Genomic DNA, 19,022 nt, shown 5'->3' with positions numbered 1-19,022 from the left:
TCTTGCTCTTCCGGTCATACAGTTCCCGGCATGCACCGCTTGTGTCCCAGCATGCAATGCGCTGTCAGCAGGGACTCATCACGCCTACTACAACCAGCTATAAACAATCTCCGTTGCCATTTTACTGCTCTCATTAGATCAGTGAGAGCTAACGATAAACCTGCAACTTATCAGTGCTGTACCAAACAACACTCTCTTACATAATGGCAAATAAAAAACTTCATTTGACCCCAGAGCCTGAGTCCCAGAGCAGAGCAGAACATTAGTATAGGCTCTGCTCCGGGACTCTGTGGAATCCCCTGACATCACTGCCCATATATGGACAGTGTGTAGAATCCCTTGACATCACTGTCCATATATGGATAGTATATATCTCTCCATATACTTGTGATAGTCACTTTAATGGGGGGGGGGGGGGGGCTGAGGCTGGTGGTCACTTTACTGAGGGGGCTGATAGTCACTTTACTGGAGGGGACTGATGGTCAATTTACTGGGGGAGGCTGAGGTGGATAGTCCCTTTACTGGAGGGGGCTGATGGACACTTTACTGGGGGAGCTGATGGTCATTTTACTGTGAGGGGGGCTGATGGTCATTTTACTGTGAGTGGGTGGCTGATAGTCTTTGAGTGGTTTCCGCCTCTGACCTCCCATTGAAATTAATAGGAAGCAGATAAAACCTGCGGCGCTCGTTTGGAGTGCTGTTTTGCCTGCTTTTTTGCATTAGCATCAATGGCTTTAAAAAAAAAGCATGAAACAATTGTCAATTCAAAATCTAAAGGGATTTTGAGTCAGATTTTTTTGTTCTGCCTTACAAAAAACGCTGTGTTAACATACCTGTTTTTTGGTCTTTTTGTAAACTATTTTTGGTAGGGGTACCCTGAAAATGTTTTTTTTTCAGGGGTGCCCCAAGCCTGAAAAGGTTGGGAAACTCTGATCTATATAATTAAATAGAATTTATTAATAATATATAATATAATATTTATATAATTAAACTAAAATTAAATACATGACACATTCCCTTTAAAACATAGTTAGTTTAGACTATCAGGGATAGACTGTGGCTTAGTTTGTTCAATGGTGCCAAGTTATTAATTATATAGGATAAAACCAGACCAGACAGGCAGAAAATGCGCCAAATTCATCACAATGACACACACTGTATGATAAATTTGGCGCATGTTCCTGAACATGTTAGACACTTTTCTCTTCCTTACGTCATGTTTTGGCTGCCATACCTTACACCAGTATGTTGTGGCAACAGAAAGGTGCTTGTCATTAATAAATATGGCGCATTTTACGATTCCTCTTAGACACGCTCTTTTTTCTAGACACTTTTCAAAAGTGTCTAAAACACAGGTACAAAAGGTGTCTAAAACACATAATAAATTTGGTGGATTGCATGTATACCACTTTTTTGGCACAATTTGGCGCAGCAGCTGAATCGGACGCCTATAGACACGCAGCGAATCACACAATTGGGTAACCCTATGCAGCTACAACGGCTTGACCAATAGAAGTTGCACCAGACTGATTTCCAATGTGTAAGATTGGAGGATTGCACATTACACCACAAAATATCCATAAACAAGGAAAATACATCATACAGAAGAAAAACTATCCAAGACATGTATTACTTTTTTGAGAACTGAACATGTAAGCCCAAACCCTGCTATATCAGTTATGGGTTGCTACTTTGTCTACAGAAGTGTTCCCCAACCTGTGGCTCCCCTTCTATTGCTAAACTACAACTCCATTCATACTGGGCATGATGAAAGTTGTATTTTTTGCAACATCTGGAAAGCCACAGATTATGAAATATTGGTCTACAAAAAGCAGATTAAACATAAGTCATGGGTATAAGGACCTTCATAATACCTTCGTTTTTGAATACTGTGCACTGAAGCCAACTTGGGACATTTCCATCTGGAAGGTTTCACCTCCTTGTGTTGTACCTATATAAAAGAGAGTTACTCAGAAATATACTGATATTGAAAGTTTAAAAGTAAGATGAGTATGCAATGGTCAGTGGCTTTCCTGCTGTTGTGAAATCATAAAATACAGATGTAGCCAAGTTTAACTTGACTGATAACTTGCTGCATCATGATACCACACAACAAAAGCCATTGAAAAAGTCAAGTTAAAGTTTCTTGCCACTGTGTATTTAATGCGTTAAGAGTCAAGATAAAGATGGCTACATCTATAATTGGCAGAGATTGATAATAATAGTCATGGGCCACTTATCAATGACCATAGTTGTAATATACTTGAGCCAGGTTAAGACTATAACTTTAAACATGTATCTAATTTGTTTTTAATTATTTTCTATTTTTTTGCAGACCCTTTATTTCATCTGACTCAAGGGCTGTGGGCCAGTTCTGGTCATTGGCCCTCGGGCACTGCCTTTATGCAGAATCATAGCTTTCAGGCTACCATCATAATTGCTTTGTTTTGTAGATATACCACTTCATCACAGAAACCCATGTTCATTATTACTGTGTTGGTTCTTGTCTACAATTCTTTACTGTGCAGACTGATTGTTACTACTTGTCTATGATGTTGCCCCTTTGATTTTGATTCAACCTTGATCGCCGTTGACAACCAAGTCAAACAACCTTGACAGTGGTAACCACTCACTCCACTCCAGTACATCTTACTATGCCTCTGTTCCTACCAAAGAATTAACCCCCAGAGAATCATTTGTATAGCATGCAGAACACCCAGACCTAAACCAAACACGTGGGGTCCTAAAGATAACATGTGTGATCCATTTGGGTTCTTTCTTAGGTATCTCTGGGACTGAGAAAGTTAACATAAAGTACCCATCAAGCAACCCTCCATATCTCAACTCTACCCCTGTAAGTGTGAGGGGTAGGGGGCTGTAAACATTAATCCTGCCTTTTCAGGGATTCAGTGCATGTATGGTTTAATGAGATAGATACACGCACATTTGGGTTAGTTATTTGAGTCTTCTTATAATAACACATCCCTGATCAATAAAGTTCCCTTGTTGAAATTGTTTAAATATGTACCATATGTCTTTTTGTATACAGCGACCAGCCATACCATTAAACCACCTGCCTAATTTTGTGTAGGTCCCCCTCATGCCCCCAAAACAGCTCTGACTCATCGAGACATGAACTGCACAAGACCTCTAAAGGTGTCCTGTGGTATCTGGCCCCATGATGTTAGCACTAGATCCTTTAAGCACTGTAAGTTGTGGATGAGGCCTCTATGGATCGGACATATTTTTATAGCACATCCCACAGATGCTCGATTGGATTGAGATCTGGGGAATTTGGAGCCAAGTCAACACCAGGAACTCTTTATGATGTTCCCCAAACCATTCCTGAACAATATTTGCAGTGTGGCAGGGCACATTATCCTGCTGAACGAAGTCACTGCCATTAGGGAATATCGTTGCCATGAAAGGGTAGGTGGTATGACAACGCAACAATGTATAAGTAGTTGGTACATGTCTTCCTGGTGCCACCTCTTCCACAGATAAGCAATTCACAGGCAACCGACGGTCCACATCATGTAAAAAATAAAAACATGGTTCATCAAAACGGCCGCCGCCTTCTATTGCTCTATAGTTATTTTCTGATGCTAACAAACATATTGTAGTCAATTCCGGTGGTGGACAGGGATCAGCATGGGGACTTTGACTGGTCTGCTGCTACGAAGCCCCAAGCACAGTAAGCTGCAATGCACTGTGTGTTCTAACACCTTTCTATCAGAACTATTATTAACTTTTACTGCAATTTGTGCTACAGCACTTTTTCTGTGGGATCGGACCAGACCGTTTAGCCTTCGCTCCCCACTCGCATCAATGAGCCATGGGCGCCCATGATCCTGTCACCGGTTAACCGTTTGTCCTTCCTTTAATCTTTTTTGGAAGGTACTAACCATTGGGAACATCCCACAAGACCTGCTGCTTGGAGATGCTCTGACCCAGTCGTCTAGCCTTCACAATTTGGCTCTTGTCAAAGACGCTCAGATCCTTGCACTTGCCCATTTTTCCAGCTTCCAATACATCAACTTCAAGAACTTATTGTTCACTTGCAGCTTAATATGTTCCACCCCTTCAAAGGCGCCATTGTAATGGGATAATCAATGTTATTCACTTTACCTGTCAGTGGTTTTAAAGTTATGACTGATCAGGGTATACTGTATAAATATTGCTTTGTACAACATTTTAAAACATGATAGAAATTTTATAACAGCATTACTGTACCTTCTATACTAAAAATTCTCTCTCCAAGGGATCCAGCTTTATCTAACAGCGCCACTTCATCTGATACATTGAAGTAAAACCTCTCTATGGGATCACTTGCAATGGATTTGATTTCACTGACGAGGTTCTTACTGTCAATATTGTATCTATTGTAGTAACCTAAAACCTAAAAGATACAAAATATTTTAACAAAGCGAGTTTATAAATTTCTAGAATGTTCTATATATTCGTGTAAGACTATGACCCCAGGACTAACTAAGCAGAGGATTTCTAGAAATTCTGTAGGTCTGTGGCAGGTACACACAAATTTTCCTACCTGTCATCAACCCTATAACGTGCTGAAAATGGTTCAATTACTTAATTGGCTGGATTCATTTTATTCAGATGCAATGTAAAAGCATGGAAGTTAGTCTTCATGCACACAGCCATATGTGGTACCCAACCATAATCTATGGGCTCATACCGCAACTTCATGTGTCCCTGATTTTATACAGATTCTGTGTGAATCCATCACATGATGTATTACAGAGATATTCTCTCCTAGAAGCATTGCAGTGCTTCACAGAGGCACCATACGCTGGCACGCGGGCTGCCTACAGTTTCATAGTACGGAGCCATAGGGGCTCTGTATGCTGCTGTACAGGGTGTGTGCACTAGCAAAGCCTTGTGCATGGACCCTTGGTATTTGCCCGCGAGCATGTATTCTGTTTCAGTAAAAAAAAAACAGGAACAGGAACATATAGATAGGGCATTCATGGGCTTCATTTATCATAAATGTCTAACAGCAAAAAGCAGCCTTGTTGCCTTTTGCAACCAATCAGAGCTCAGCTTTTATTACAGAATGCTCAAAATAGTTCAAATTTAGCACCAGTTATATTATTCTTAAGGTGAGTGATATGTTCAAATTAACCTATGTAATGTTAAAGGATGGGGTGAAAGTGTCAGACAGAAGAAAAAAGGGGGAAGGTAAAGATCAGGCGGGGAGTTGGAAAGAGAAGTTAGAAGTGCATGTACTGTTTATATGAGTGATGTGGTTCACTTTAGGAAGATTTATAGTGTGTCTGCTAGTCTATTACTAGATGTATCATCCTAGCTTTGATTTTAGTTTACTATTAAAGGGGTTGTCCCATCAGGACAACCCCTCTACATGCCCTGTTTGGGCATATGGACATCATAGATGAGGATACCATGCTGGGGACTGCCCTCTAGGAACCAGAACAAAGTGTCCCTAACAATCAGCTATTTTTTGGGAGTCTCGCAATATATAAAGTTGTTGTCTGTGATACAACAAGCCAATTAGGAACCACTTACCGCAATGGCAAATCGGGTGATCTTATCACTTTCACAGCGTGAGATGACTTCTGTTAGTATTGCATTATCATGAGATTCCCCATCAGTAATGACCACCATCACCTTGTTGGCATTTGGCCGACCTCCATATTCAGCTGAGAAAGCATACTGTCTGTTGTACGTTGAGAAAGATGGTTTATTAACTGGTCGACTGAAACTATTTCATTATGAAGCGCCTTTGTGTTATTGCCATACCTGGTATAGTCAATTGCCTTGAAAGTGTTTGTCTGATCTCCTCCCATCTGAGTAATGCCTGATATTGCATTTTTCATGGTGTCTTTATTCTTGTAGGTGTTCATTTTAAACATGATGTTTGGGTAGTTTCCATACTGAATGAGACTCACCTTCAAATATAAGATATCCACAGTTATCATAGATGAAGAGAAGGTATATGAAAATAAAGCTGACCACAAAAGATAAGATTCCCTTCCACCACATTTGATTGTCCTGTCGCTGTCCTGCTATATTACCTGATCAGTCCTGCTCATAAAGTGCTATAAAGGTATGAAGTAAAGCCCAAGTAATGCCACTGACAGCGTAATGAAGTAAATTTGCAATGAGCCAAAAAAAGTGCTGTGTAAGATGGGGACCGGGTGGTGGAGACACCGAATATGCTGGAAGTCCCATGGCGTTATGCTATGTCAGCATTGAATTACAAATAAAATGTAGCTACATCAATGGTGAGTCTATTTTTATTAACTGGAAATTACATTTCTATTATTATATTGGCTGAAGCTATCATTTAAACTTACGTCACAAATAATGTTCTTTAACATAAAAGTAGGGATACAAATCACAGCCAATTCTAAACATAATTTACTTATTTCAAACTGGAAATTCAAATCACAAATAACAAAAATACCTGGGTCCTTGTCGGTCCAATGTCTAAGCCCTCGACAAACTTCACCAAGAAATTCCGTACGGCTGACCAGGGATAAATACTGTTTGAGCCATCACAGACAATAGCAATGTCGATGTAAAAAGAACAGGCTAAGGGGCAAAACACAATCTTATTAAATATTAAAAAATAGTAAAAAAAAAAAATACTTACACCACTATGCTGACAATATTATTTATTAGTAAAAAGAATTGTAATACAAAATATAAAACTTTCTTATTACTATTATGTTAGAATATTTGATAATAAAATCACCTGTATGACTATTAATAATAAAAATTATAATAATAATACATAATATAATATAAGTATATATTATAATTTTATACTAATAATTATTATTAATAATCATAATAATATCTCTAGGATGATTACTATATATTAATGATAATAATAATAATTTAAAAAAAACAAAAACAAAAATGAGAAAGAAGAAAAAAATAAAAAAAAGCTAAAAGATTCAACAAGAAGGAGAGAGGAGGAGAAACATCTTCAATCTTCTTGAATATAAACCTAATTTTCAAGTTTCACTCACTTTGAAGAGCAGGAGAAAAGCTTCTTAGTACTTGGAAGGTAGGACTTATGTCAGTGCATACTCCTGTAGCATAATAGTTCTTTCCGCATTGCTGTGCCCATAAGGGGCCACATGTCTGCAAAGAAAAAAACAAAACGTATTGATGGGCCACTGCTGCACATACACCCTCTCAACATCACTGTACACAGGAACAATATATCCCAAATTATATTCCATGACACAAGACTTTAGAAGGATTCTATGAAGAAAAGAGGAACTCTTGAGAGAAGCAGGTCACACGAGAGGATCTTCCAGTGGGCCCAGGCTTTGACACAAAAAATGTGCCCCAAAGGTCCAGTAGAAGACAGCCCTATTTGGAGCTTACTTTGGAGCCAATTACTTGCCACTAGGGCAGGGTTCGGCAACCTGTGGCACACGTGCAACATCAGGTACGTGGGGCATGTATTTTTGGCACGCCCCCTTCTCCCGGTGTCCAGAGCCGTTGTATTCTTGGTGGTGCTGAACACAGGGAGAGGGAGGTGCTTCATTAAGAGCTTGGCAGAGCTCATGAGAGATCAGAATCAGGAGAACGAATTGGCACTTAATTCTATGTTTGATAAATGCTGAACACTGGGTGTGGCTTTATTGTGTGTTTGGCAGTACACAATGCAGCACCCCTCTTTATCTGGTATTCAGCGCTGATAAGCATACCATATAATGAAGCGCCGCTCTTTCTCCTGGTGATCAGCGCCGCCGCGCCGCTCTTTCTCTTGGTGATCAGCGCCGCCGCCATCTTCTATGTGTGTCCTTGATATCTGTCTGCTGTTTCTCCTATGTGCATCCCCTCCCCCAAGCTGGTGTTCAGTAGCTGCGGGTCACTTCTACGTGCCCTCTCTTCCCCAAGCTGGTGATCAGTAGCCGCTCTCTCTCCTGTGTGCAGCCCCTCCCCCTCCAAGCTGGTGTTCAGTAGCCGCTCTCTCTCCTGTGTGCAGCCCCTCCCCCTCCAAGCTGGTGTTCAGTAACCGCTCTTAATATATTTACTAAATGCAAGTTTAATTAACTGTTTAATTAACTGATTCATTAGTTTATGTCACATACATCGTAACAGTTTGTCTTATATTACTTTCATGTTTGTGTGGCATACTGAGTTCTTCATCTTTGTTTTTTTTATCAAAACGCCATACAAAAAGGTTGCCTACCCCTTCACTGGGGTCTATTTCTTATGGGTGGATTAAAAAAAAAAAAGAATTACATTTTATTGAATATATCTCTGGTCTGTGCAATGATAACATGTTCTGTATAGATGGAGTGTGGACCCTCTGAAATGTTTCCTCCTGTAGGCTTAAGGAACCAACGTCTATCACTAGTAATATCTTTTAATATTTTATTTAGCCATTTCTTACATATAAGTATTTCATGGGTCGTTAAATAACAATCAATATGGCAGCCGCTTTTAGAAACCAGCAGCTTCTAAAAAGTAAAGTGCGCGTTTCCCCAGTACGGCACAGTGCCTGAAGAAGGTCGGTTAGACCAAAACGTTGCACTCTGCCACTCGCATCTAAGATTAATAACAAGAATAAAAATATTAGTTTTACTTCAACTGGTGTGCCGGATACTTTTTTCCTATACAGATTTGGGTTGGGCCCCTATACGTGCACCCCCTCCCCCCAGTGCTGGAGCTATCTGAACATCTATACATTGATTATTATTAGGTTTACCCAAAAAAGAATATTAAATAATTTTCCTTGAGACATCAACCTAGAAACCTTATAGCATTCCTAGTGAGCCCATGCCATGACAAACAAGCTGTTTTGGGAGTGAAAGGAAAGTAATAATTGTCAGATTTAAAGTAACCTTTAGAAACCCTAAAATAAGAAATAAATGCTTTATTTTATCTCAGTTTAACAAACATAGTAGATAAATAAAATCTATCATTGAATACCAGAAATCCACCCGTATCTTCATTCCTTATTAGTGTCAGTCCAAGGTTCATTTCGTCCTTTACCTCAGTGACATTTGGGATTACAGTTGCACCTGCAAGATGTATAAATTCTTACTTATAAACATTTACTGCTAAATGAGAACTAGTAAAAGTATAGACGTGGACAGGGTCAGCTGTCATATAGAAGGGACAGGGTCAGCTGTCATATAGAAGGGACAGGGTCAGCAGTCATAAAGAAGGGACAGGGTCAGCAGTCATATAGACGCGACAGGGTCAGCAGTCATATAGAAGGGACAGGGTCAGCAGTCATAAAGAAGGGACAGGGTCAGCAGTCATAAAGAAGGGACAGGGTCAGCAGTCATATAGACGGAACAGGGTCAGCAGTCATATAGACGGGACAGGGTCAGCAGTCATATAGACGGGACAGGGTCAGCAGTCATATAGACGGGACAGGGTCAGCAGTCATATAGACGGGACAGGGTCAGCAGTCATATAGACGGGACAGGGTCAGCAGTCATATAGACGGGACAGGGTCAGCAGTCATATAGACGGGACAGGGTCAGCAGTCATATAGACGGGACAGGGTCAGCAGTCATATAGACGGGACAGGGTCAGTAGTCATATAGGAGGGACAGGGTCAGCAGTCATAAAGAAGGGACAGGGTCAGCAGTCATATAGACGGAACAGGGTCAGCAGTCATATAGACGGGACCGGGTCAGCAGTCATATAGACGGGACAGGGTCAGCAGTCATATAGACGGGACAGGGTCAGCAGTCATATAGACGGAACAGGGTCAGCAGTCATATAGACGGAACAGGGTCAGCAGTCATATAGACGGGACCGGGTCAGCAGTCATATAGACGGGACAGGGTCAGCAGTCATATAGACGGGACAGGGTCAGCAGTCATATAGACGGGACAGGGTCAGCAGTCATATAGACGGGACAGGGTCAGCAGTCATATAGAAGGGACAGGGTCAGCAGTCATATAGACGGGACAGGGTCAGCAGTCATATAGACGGGACAGGGTCAGCAGTCATATAGACCGGACAGAGTCAGCAGTCATATAGAAGGGACAGGGTCAGCAGTCATAAAGACGGGACAGAGTCATCAGTCATATAGACCGACAGGGTCAGCAGTCACTCCCTGGTCTCTGAAGGAGGCGTAGTACTCTATTTCTATCTATTGACATTTTTCGAACCATTCATTGCAGCTGCCATAAAGCGCACACACCTTACTGTACAGACAATACAGGAAGGAAGTGTGTGTATCAAATATGGCCGCCTCCAGGGAAGTTTTTAAAAATATAAAATAATCAGCTACAAACTTAAATAGACACTACAGTAATTTTTTTTTTTTTATTGTATCCACCGTTTGTTCAGTACACCTGGTAAAAGGTAGGACAGGCCATCCTCTTACTGGGCGCTTTGTTGCAGAAATATCCCGGCCACAATTCGGTCATGTGACCGCACTGTGACTGGCCGATTCCTACAGCGTCTGCTGTGTGGGCCGGAAGTCACTTTCACTATGCACTTCTATGAGACTCACATTGAGCATCTCATAGGAATTTATAGTGAAAGAGACTTTGGTCCACACGGCAGATAGATAGATACGGATGTAGCCATCTTTATCTTGACTGATAACTTGCTGCAGCGTGATATCACACAACAAAAGCCATTGAAAAAGTCAAGATAAAGGATCTTACCACTGTGTATGATTAGATAGATAGATAGATAGATAGATAGATAGATAGATAGATAGATAGATAGATAGATAGATAGATAGATAGATAGATAGATAGATTTATGTAGTAACTTGATTTGTTTATGCATGTTAAGAACGACTTACTTGGCAGGTTCATTTTATCACAACTTGTTTGTGAGTTAAGACGACATTTATACACATCCCCCATCCTGTTCTGGGGATAGCCGCTCCAAGGAGAACTCACCAGTAACCTAAGGGAAGTACATATGGGTAAGTTTTACAATACATGTGAAATATGTTTTATAAGGCTCTAAGCTGATTACAATAAAATACTATACAATAATTTACTGAAATACATACACTAGCAGTATAGTTACAATTTGTGAATTATAGTAAATTGGCAGACCCAAAAACTTTACTTGTCTTCCCCCATCTGTAACCCTCATTAGCTTCATGACCCTGCACTACTATGTATTTATCTGCTTATGTGCACTTTTCAAGCATATTTTATTGCTCCAGTGCATCTAAACACTTTGGCTCCAAAAGTTCTACCGTTTTATGTGTATGTTTTATGTGTATGTTTTATGTGTATGTGTCTCCATGGTTACTGACTACAAACAAACCCTGTGTAGTCTGATCTTTCCAATATGTGTTACTCTCTTCCATCAACCCCCCTTGCTTACTGTCTGCAGTTTAGAAATAAGAGGTGGCAGAGGGTGTGGGGAAACATATGTCTGGAGGATCAGGCCATGCTAGGTGTTTGTAGTCAATAACCATTGACACATATTGGAGTGCGTAGGAGCTGTATACAAGTAGCATAGGATCATTTTTTTATTTACTTTTTAAAACGTCTTTATCCTTAACTACCGTGTTCAGACAACATTTTCATTAAACTCTACCAAGTAGTAGTGCTGTCACAAAGCAGACTATTTCTAGTTTATAGTCACAAAGTGCCCACAATGCTATGGCAAGTTGCCGATTTAAGAATAAGCAGATGATATAGAACTGGTAGACTGTATAAATATACCAAAATTTTGCACCCTAGGATCAGTGAGGGGCTCCACTTGAGGAAAAGTACTTACCACACCAGCGACGGACACAGACAACAGAGGGGCCCCTTGCAAGAATGGCAAATAGGCCACTTGCTGTCAAATAACTCAACATAGAGCATTAATCTGAACTCTCTCCCACAATCCACCAGTACTTGTGAACCATGAAATGAATTAGCTCTGACCCTTAGGGTATGTTCACACGAGGTCATTATGTCCGTAATTGACGGACGTATTTCGGCCGAAAATACCGGACCGAACACACTGCAGGGAGCCGGGCTCCTAGCATCATACTTATGTACGACGCTAGGAGTCCCTGCCTCGATGCAGGACAACTGTCCCGTACTGTAATCATGTTTTCAGTACGGGACAGTTGTCCGGCAGAGAGGCAGGGACTCCTAGCGTCGTACATAACTATGATGCTAGGAGCCCGGCTCCCTGCACTGTGTTCGGTCCGGTACTTGCGGCCGAAATACGTCCGTCAATTACGGACGTAATGACCTCGTGTAAACATACCCTTATATTCAATCCAATAGACAGTAGGAAGCATGTGCATTCTTACCTACAGGGCCCCTGTTGAATTGCACAGGTTGCCCATGTGGTATGTTGGCCCCTGTACCACGCAATAAAGATAATATACCAATGCTGGCATGTTCTGTATTGCTTTACTATAGTCATTCAAATAAATGCAGCACTTCTGAATTGCCATTTAACTCTTTGTAGCTGCTCTGTTTAGTGTAAGGTGATTTCAATCCTATGTAGAACCAATGCTAACACAAGAGTTCAGCCAAATAAGAAACTCGGCAAATCCAGGAATATACAGCAATTTCCTAACAGACTTCCATTATTGGAATCATTTCTCTCATGAGCAGGCAAAATCCCATAAGGCAGAGCCTTTTCGGTTGCCCTAAGGGTCGATTTACCTATAGGCACAGTAGGCCAGTTCCTATTGGTGACCCTGGGGGATGGGCATTTGCAGATGGAAAAAGTACATCTGAATGTACTGAATAGTGTTCATTTATATGTAAATGATGAGTATTTTTTATCTTAATTAGGTATTCACAGTGCTGTGGGAATGAGAGTAGGACACCCAGAAGGGACAAGAAGAACACTACACAGGGCGTTAGATATTGTGAAGACTGCCCCCTAGCGTGCCGTGCAATAATAGCATAGTCATTTCTTTTTATCGTCAGTGGCACTTCCTTCTATAATAAATTCCCTCTCTATTAAAGCTGTTGTAGCAAGTTGCATGTCGTTACTTTGTTCTCGGTGCGTTTTAAATGTTTTACAGAGGAGACCAGATCCAAACCAGATGTAACTATTAAAGGTTATTAAGTATTGCATATGTAACTCCCTACAGGCTTTACTGTGGAGACCCCCATATAAAAAGTTCAGTATAAATAAGGTAACCCATAAAGTGCCAGTGTCTAGAGCATCTTCTTGACATTGTACATAAATGTCATAAACCTGACAATAACAGATGTTCTCCATGTATATTTCATTGTATAAAGTCTGATTATGGCCACATTCACACGGCAGTATCTTGGTCAGTATTTGTAAGCCAAAACCAGGAGTGGGTCTAAAACATGGAAGAAATGTTAATCTTTCCATTATACTTTTCCCCTGTTTATTTTCCACTCCTGGTTATTGGCTTAAAAAAACTAATCCAAAATACTGCAGTGTGAAAAAAAAACTAACATAAAGAGACAAAAGTTAGGGAAAGTTGTATTGCTGCCAAGCCTCCAATGTAATAACTATCTGAACTTTTTGGGGTTAGAGCTGAGTAATGTCAGATAGACTGGTTGCTATGGACAGGCTGCCTGACAACCGCATTCAGCTGTGGCAGTTTTCTTCCCTAGTATATTCCTAGCAACCAGTCTGTGTCAGACTCAAATGTCCAACTCAAAACTAAGCTACGTAAATTGTCACTATACGACCAGCAGAGGAGGAAAAAGCAGCAGGGCAGCAGTCATGCCATCCCATTCCTATCTGTTATAAGGCTCTGACATCTATGACAGATCAATGTTTCTAAACGGATACTGTATTAGTAAGTCCCAATAGACCCAATTATCTTTAATAGGGTCCGTCAGGGTTACATTATTTTTGACGGCAAGATTAGCGCGGTCTGCAGTACTACTCATAAAAATTACTGGAAAAACATGATGGTAACATGAATGAAAGTGTGAACAGAGACTTAATCAGATATTTTTAAAATAAAATGTTGGAGCAAAACTCCTTTACATATCACAAGCAAATTTAACCCTTTCTTGTCCCATGATGTAGATGAACGTTGGGGCTTTTTTTTTTGGTAGGAAATGATTTTTTTAGCGCCTATATTACAGGTGCAAGTCTAGCCCTAGTTCGACTTGGAGCCTAATGACTGGAACTAACAGCATCATAGGGATATATGATGCTGTTACGTAGTTCAGGTCATTAGACTTAGGGGGGAATTCACACGAGCGTGATTTGGCAGCGTGTAGGCCGCGTGGTTTTCGCGCGGCACGCAATGCCCTATAGAAGTCTATGGGGCAGTACACACAGTCCGTGTATTTTGCGCAGCGTTTGTTCACTGCGCAAAATACGCGACAGGTTCAATAACTCTGCGTATTTCACGCATCACGCACCCATTGAAGTCAATGGGTGCGTGAAAACCAGGCAGGTTGCACGGAAGCACTTCCGTGCGAACCGACTGAAACAGCGCACGAGCTGTCAAAAGGATGAATGGAAACAGAAAAGCACCACGTGCTTTTCTGTTTCCAAGCATCGAAACGGAGTGTCTTTGCGAGGAGCGAACCCCGACAACCGAAGCTAACTTCACCGGGTTCGGCCAAACTCGTTTTGGCCGAACCCGGCAAAAAAATTTCCGGTCCGCGACGTCGGGAGACATTCACTGTGCATGGTGCTGAAAGAGTTAAACTGTTTCAGCACCATGGACAGTGACTTGCGATCCCAAAATACATGAACCTGTAAAAAAAAACGAAGTTCTAACTTACCGATTACTCCTGTCTCCTTCCTGCAGTCCGACCTCCCGGGATGACACTTCAGTTCAAGTGACAGCTCCAGCCAATCACAGGCCAAGCACAGGCTGCAGCCAATCACAGGCTGCAGCCGTCACTTGGACTGCCGCGTCATCCAGGGAGGTGGGGCCCGATGTCAAGAGAGGCGCGTCACCAAGGCAACGGCCGGGAAGTTCTCGGTAAGTAGGAACTTTATCTTTTTTTTTTACAGGTTTTTCGCTGTTGTGTTCGGCATTCACTGTCGAGGGTGCTGAAAGATTTAGCTCTTTCAGCACCTTGGACAGTGACGGGCGTCGACAAGCCTCATCTCTATGATGCCGGCTGCGCGAAAATCACGCAGCCGCGCATCAGACACGCATGACACACGCAGCTGTCAAATGTTTTTTGCGCTCGCAAAACGCTGCGTTGTTTGCGCGCGCAAAAACGCAACGTTCGTGTGAATCTGCCCTTAAGGTAGGAATCTGTGGCCGCAAAAATGCACCTGTATTACTCCCGTGTAAAACCGGTCAGTTGAATTATTATTATTTTTCTAAACGCCATTAACATCCAGGGCGCTGTACATATGAATTACAGAGCGGTTTAAATACCGGATACTGTATATTTATAACTTTGCAATCCCTCTCTGATGACAATGTAGCTCTATATGGTCTTGTTTTTTGTGTGCCGTTTCGGATAACATATAGGCTAGCGTTTAATGACATAAGAATGATTAACTGTACATGTAATAAAACAGTTGTTAATTCAATTCCCTAATATTTTACGTAAAGTATCTACAAAACAGATGTGATACTTAGCTGTTAATAGTTTAATACACCAATAATTTTAAAAAAATCCCATCATAGCCAAAACTCTTTGACTTGAGTGGCAAAAATATAAGACTCAATGCTTGTATAATAATGAAGAAAACCCCAATGTAATTAATGGACAACCACATAATGCATCCTGTCTTGTATTTTTCGAAATGTATACATTTAACGTAACATCCTGTCGTGTATTAGTATTGGATGTCTAAATAGTGTAACCCACGAATACAAATATTCTCCAGTGACCTTCTTGAATACCAGATTGTGTACATTTGCAGTTTATGGTTTGAGGTTTGTTTAAAAAAATCCTTAATGCGCTTTTTCTGGTCTTTTTTTCGATTAACCTCATACATTAAGAAATATGTGTTACTTGCTCTGGAGATTATAACCCACACACAGATACAGATAATGTTATATAATGCAAGCAACTACCTTTTGATCTTTAGGCCAGGATCACACATACAGATATTAAGCCAAACACAGGAGTTGACTCAAAAATCGCACCAAAAACTGCATCAAAACTGTGTGTGATCCTGGCCTTAGAGTAGATTTTTTTTTCTTTTTTAAAGCTTGAGTCGTTGTTCTCTATCCCCCGAAGTGCAAAAAAAGTGCAGAGGTGCCACACAAAAAAGTGCACAAAGGATGCGGTCTATCACAGCCCTTCTCCCAAAGGAGAGAGGCCCCGCATAACCATTCCCCGACCCTCCGTACCATAGGCCCAAAGGATCGAACATCGATGGTCCCCCTTCGCCGAAGCTCAGGTAGACCAAACAACGCTCCGAGGCTTCTAGCATGGCTGCCACCCCAAGAGTGGGTGCCTTAGAGTAGATTCGCAGGAGGCAGATTTGTTGCAGAAATTTCTGTGACTGAAAATCAGTTCCATACATGTGAATGGGGTTACTTTTGCAGCATGCAGATGGATTTCTGTAAGCCTCTTTCAGATGTATCAGACAGTCGCATAAATTTTTGCAAGAAATCTGCCAAGTTTGAATATACACTTCGGCCGCTTTTTTTTTTTAAACATTACGTTTTTATTGTTTTTTCATAGTGCATTTATACACAACAAAACAAGACTGTACATATATTATGTTTAGAACATCAGGTGAGATACAAGGTACAGTCGGAACAGTATCTATGTATTAGAACAAACAAAAACAAAACAAAAATAAAGAAACAAAAAGGAAAGAAAATGGATTAGAGTTAGGCTGGGTTCACACTGAGTTTTTTGCAGGCGGAAATTCTGCTTCAAAATCCGTTTGGAAGTTTGAGGCAAATTTTCCTCTACCTGCACGCCGATTTTCGCGGTTTTAGCGGGGTGACACAGCCACTAAAAAGTGTTTAAAGTGGTTTATCTTCAGAGACTGAAGTTCGATGTGTACCCAACGTTTAGCCATATCTTTAGACCATAAAGGACGAATCTGGTCCAATATGGCGGCTCTATAATATTTTAGGATAGATGGGCAATTCAAACCCCCTAGTCAGGGAGGTAAATACAAAATATCCGCTTTAAGGGCACGGCCAGACGTGGCAGAATTACTGTGGAATTTCACTGCGGACAGTCCGCAGTGGAATTCTCCAGCGGCCGTTTTTTACTGTTGTTTCAATACATATTTAGGCAAGTTAGTTCAGACGTTGCGGAAAACTCCGCTGCGGACCATAGGCTGCAGTGCGGCATTTTCCCTCCGCAGCATGCACTGACTGTTGCGGAGAAGAAGCGGAATTTCACTGCGTATTTCAGCCTTTGCAATGCAAAAACGGAAATCTGTGGCATATCCGCTGTCTTTTCTGCAACGTCTGAATTACCTGTCAAATATGAAAATGTTGGTGCAGATTCGTTGCGTAATTGCCCCAAATCTGCACTAACATTTGCAGCGGAAAAACTCTGCCACGTCTGGCCGTGCCCTTATACGTGCTTTCTTTCTTTTCCAAAGGAACTGTAGGATTAGTTTTTGGAGATTTTTTAAATATGAAATAGGAACCAAAATTGGGATATTACGAAACAGCTATAAGAATTTTGGTAGGACGATCATCTTTACTGCCGCTATCTTCCCTAGCCACGATATTCCGTGAGTACGAAGGTTAATCAGGTCTGTTTTGATTTTTTCCAGAAGGGGTAAATAATTTGATTTAAATAATTTAGAAGGGGGATAAGTTAGTTTAGTACCTAAGTAGGATAGTTCTTCTTTCACCCATTTGAAATGGAATTTGCGAGTTAGGTCAATACGTTGTGAATTGGGAAGGCCAAGGTCTAGAATTTGACTTTTGGAAAGGTTAATTTTATAATATGAGGCATTACTAAAATTTAGAATTATGTTCAGAATGGCTTGTAAAGATATACTAGGATTGGAGACGGATATCAGCACATCATCCGCGAACAATCCTATACGGTGTTCCGCGTCACCAACTGTTATACCAGTTATAAGGGAGGAAGATCTTATAGACTGTGCAAAAGGCTCCATCATAAGGGCAAAGATAAGGGGTGACATAGGGCAACCCTGTCTTGTCCCATTAGAAATTGGGAATGTGCGAGACAAGAGACCTGAAGAGTAAACTGTAGCGCTTGGTGAAGAATATAAGGAGACAATAGCTGAAAGAAAGGGACCTGAGAAGCTAAATTGGCCCATATGCAAATAACCCCAATGGACTCTGTTGAACGCCTTCTCCGCATCCAGGGAGAGTAACAGAGAAGGCGTCCGACGCGAGTGTACAATGTCAATGATATCAACAAATCTCCTTGTACCATCCAAGGTCTGCCTGTTTTTAATAAAACCCACTTGGTCAGAGTGGATTAGGGAGGGAAGAATATTAATAAGTCTGGACGTTAACAATTTGGAAAATATTTTCAAATTTGTGTTTAGTAATGAAATTGGTCTACAATTCGCAGGTGGATCTGGGGATTTGCCCGGTTTGAGTAGTGTAACAACTAATGCATGCAACATTTCTCCCGGATGAAATGATAGTTTGAAAACATTGTAGGAGATAGTGGGCTAAGGTATTTGAGAACTTTTTAAAGTATTCGTTTGAAAAACCATCTGGTCCTGGAGACTTGTTGAGTTTTGGAGTACGTATAACATCCAAAATTTCACTTATGGAGAGATCTCTGTTGAGGGTTTCCAGATGTTCAGAAGGAGAGGGTTGTTAGTTTTACACCTTTAAAAAAAATCCTTTATGCACTCTAATGATGGTTGGATGGTTTGGGGGTCATCTTTAAGGTTGTATAAGGAGGTATAGTAAGTGGCGATTGCTTGAGGGTTTAGGATTTTGTGGTTATTGCTGTCCAAAAGATATGGGATTCTTGATTTTGCTGCTTTTGTTTTTAATTTGTTTGCTAAAAGTTTTGAGGCTTGGTTGCCTTGCAAATAATGTGTAAAGGATCTGCCAGGCACAACTTCTGTGTATACGCCCATGGGTAATCAGTCTGCACCTGGTTCTATGTCTCTGAGACTGACTCCATCTTCCACCACTCAGGATGGCAGGCTTAGGAGTGGGAGAGCCTATCGCAACCTGGCCAGAC

The 19,022-nt window shown here is 41.1% G+C and overlaps 1 protein-coding gene across 1 annotated transcript in view; it reads right to left on the bottom strand.

Annotated features, from left to right (window-relative positions):
• Positions 1 to 19,022, bottom strand: part of ITGA2 (integrin subunit alpha 2) — a 111,609-nt gene that overhangs the window by 74,725 nt on the left and 17,862 nt on the right. The window contains exons 3-10 of the mRNA XM_075847559.1: positions 10,784 to 10,890; positions 8,938 to 9,029; positions 7,017 to 7,131; positions 6,446 to 6,573; positions 5,779 to 5,927; positions 5,545 to 5,695; positions 4,234 to 4,399; positions 1,875 to 1,951 (exon numbers count right to left, since the gene is read on the bottom strand). Of these exons, the coding sequence (XP_075703674.1) occupies positions 1,875 to 1,951; positions 4,234 to 4,399; positions 5,545 to 5,695; positions 5,779 to 5,927; positions 6,446 to 6,573; positions 7,017 to 7,131; positions 8,938 to 9,029; positions 10,784 to 10,890 (985 nt within the window). The remainder of the gene's footprint in view (positions 1 to 1,874; positions 1,952 to 4,233; positions 4,400 to 5,544; positions 5,696 to 5,778; positions 5,928 to 6,445; positions 6,574 to 7,016; positions 7,132 to 8,937; positions 9,030 to 10,783; positions 10,891 to 19,022) is intronic.

The sequence above is a fragment of the Rhinoderma darwinii genome, chromosome 1, assembly GCF_050947455.1.
Source record: "Rhinoderma darwinii isolate aRhiDar2 chromosome 1, aRhiDar2.hap1, whole genome shotgun sequence".
Taxonomy (NCBI): Eukaryota; Metazoa; Chordata; class Amphibia; order Anura; family Rhinodermatidae; genus Rhinoderma; species Rhinoderma darwinii.
This window is presented reverse-complemented; position numbering and strand designations above follow the sequence as displayed.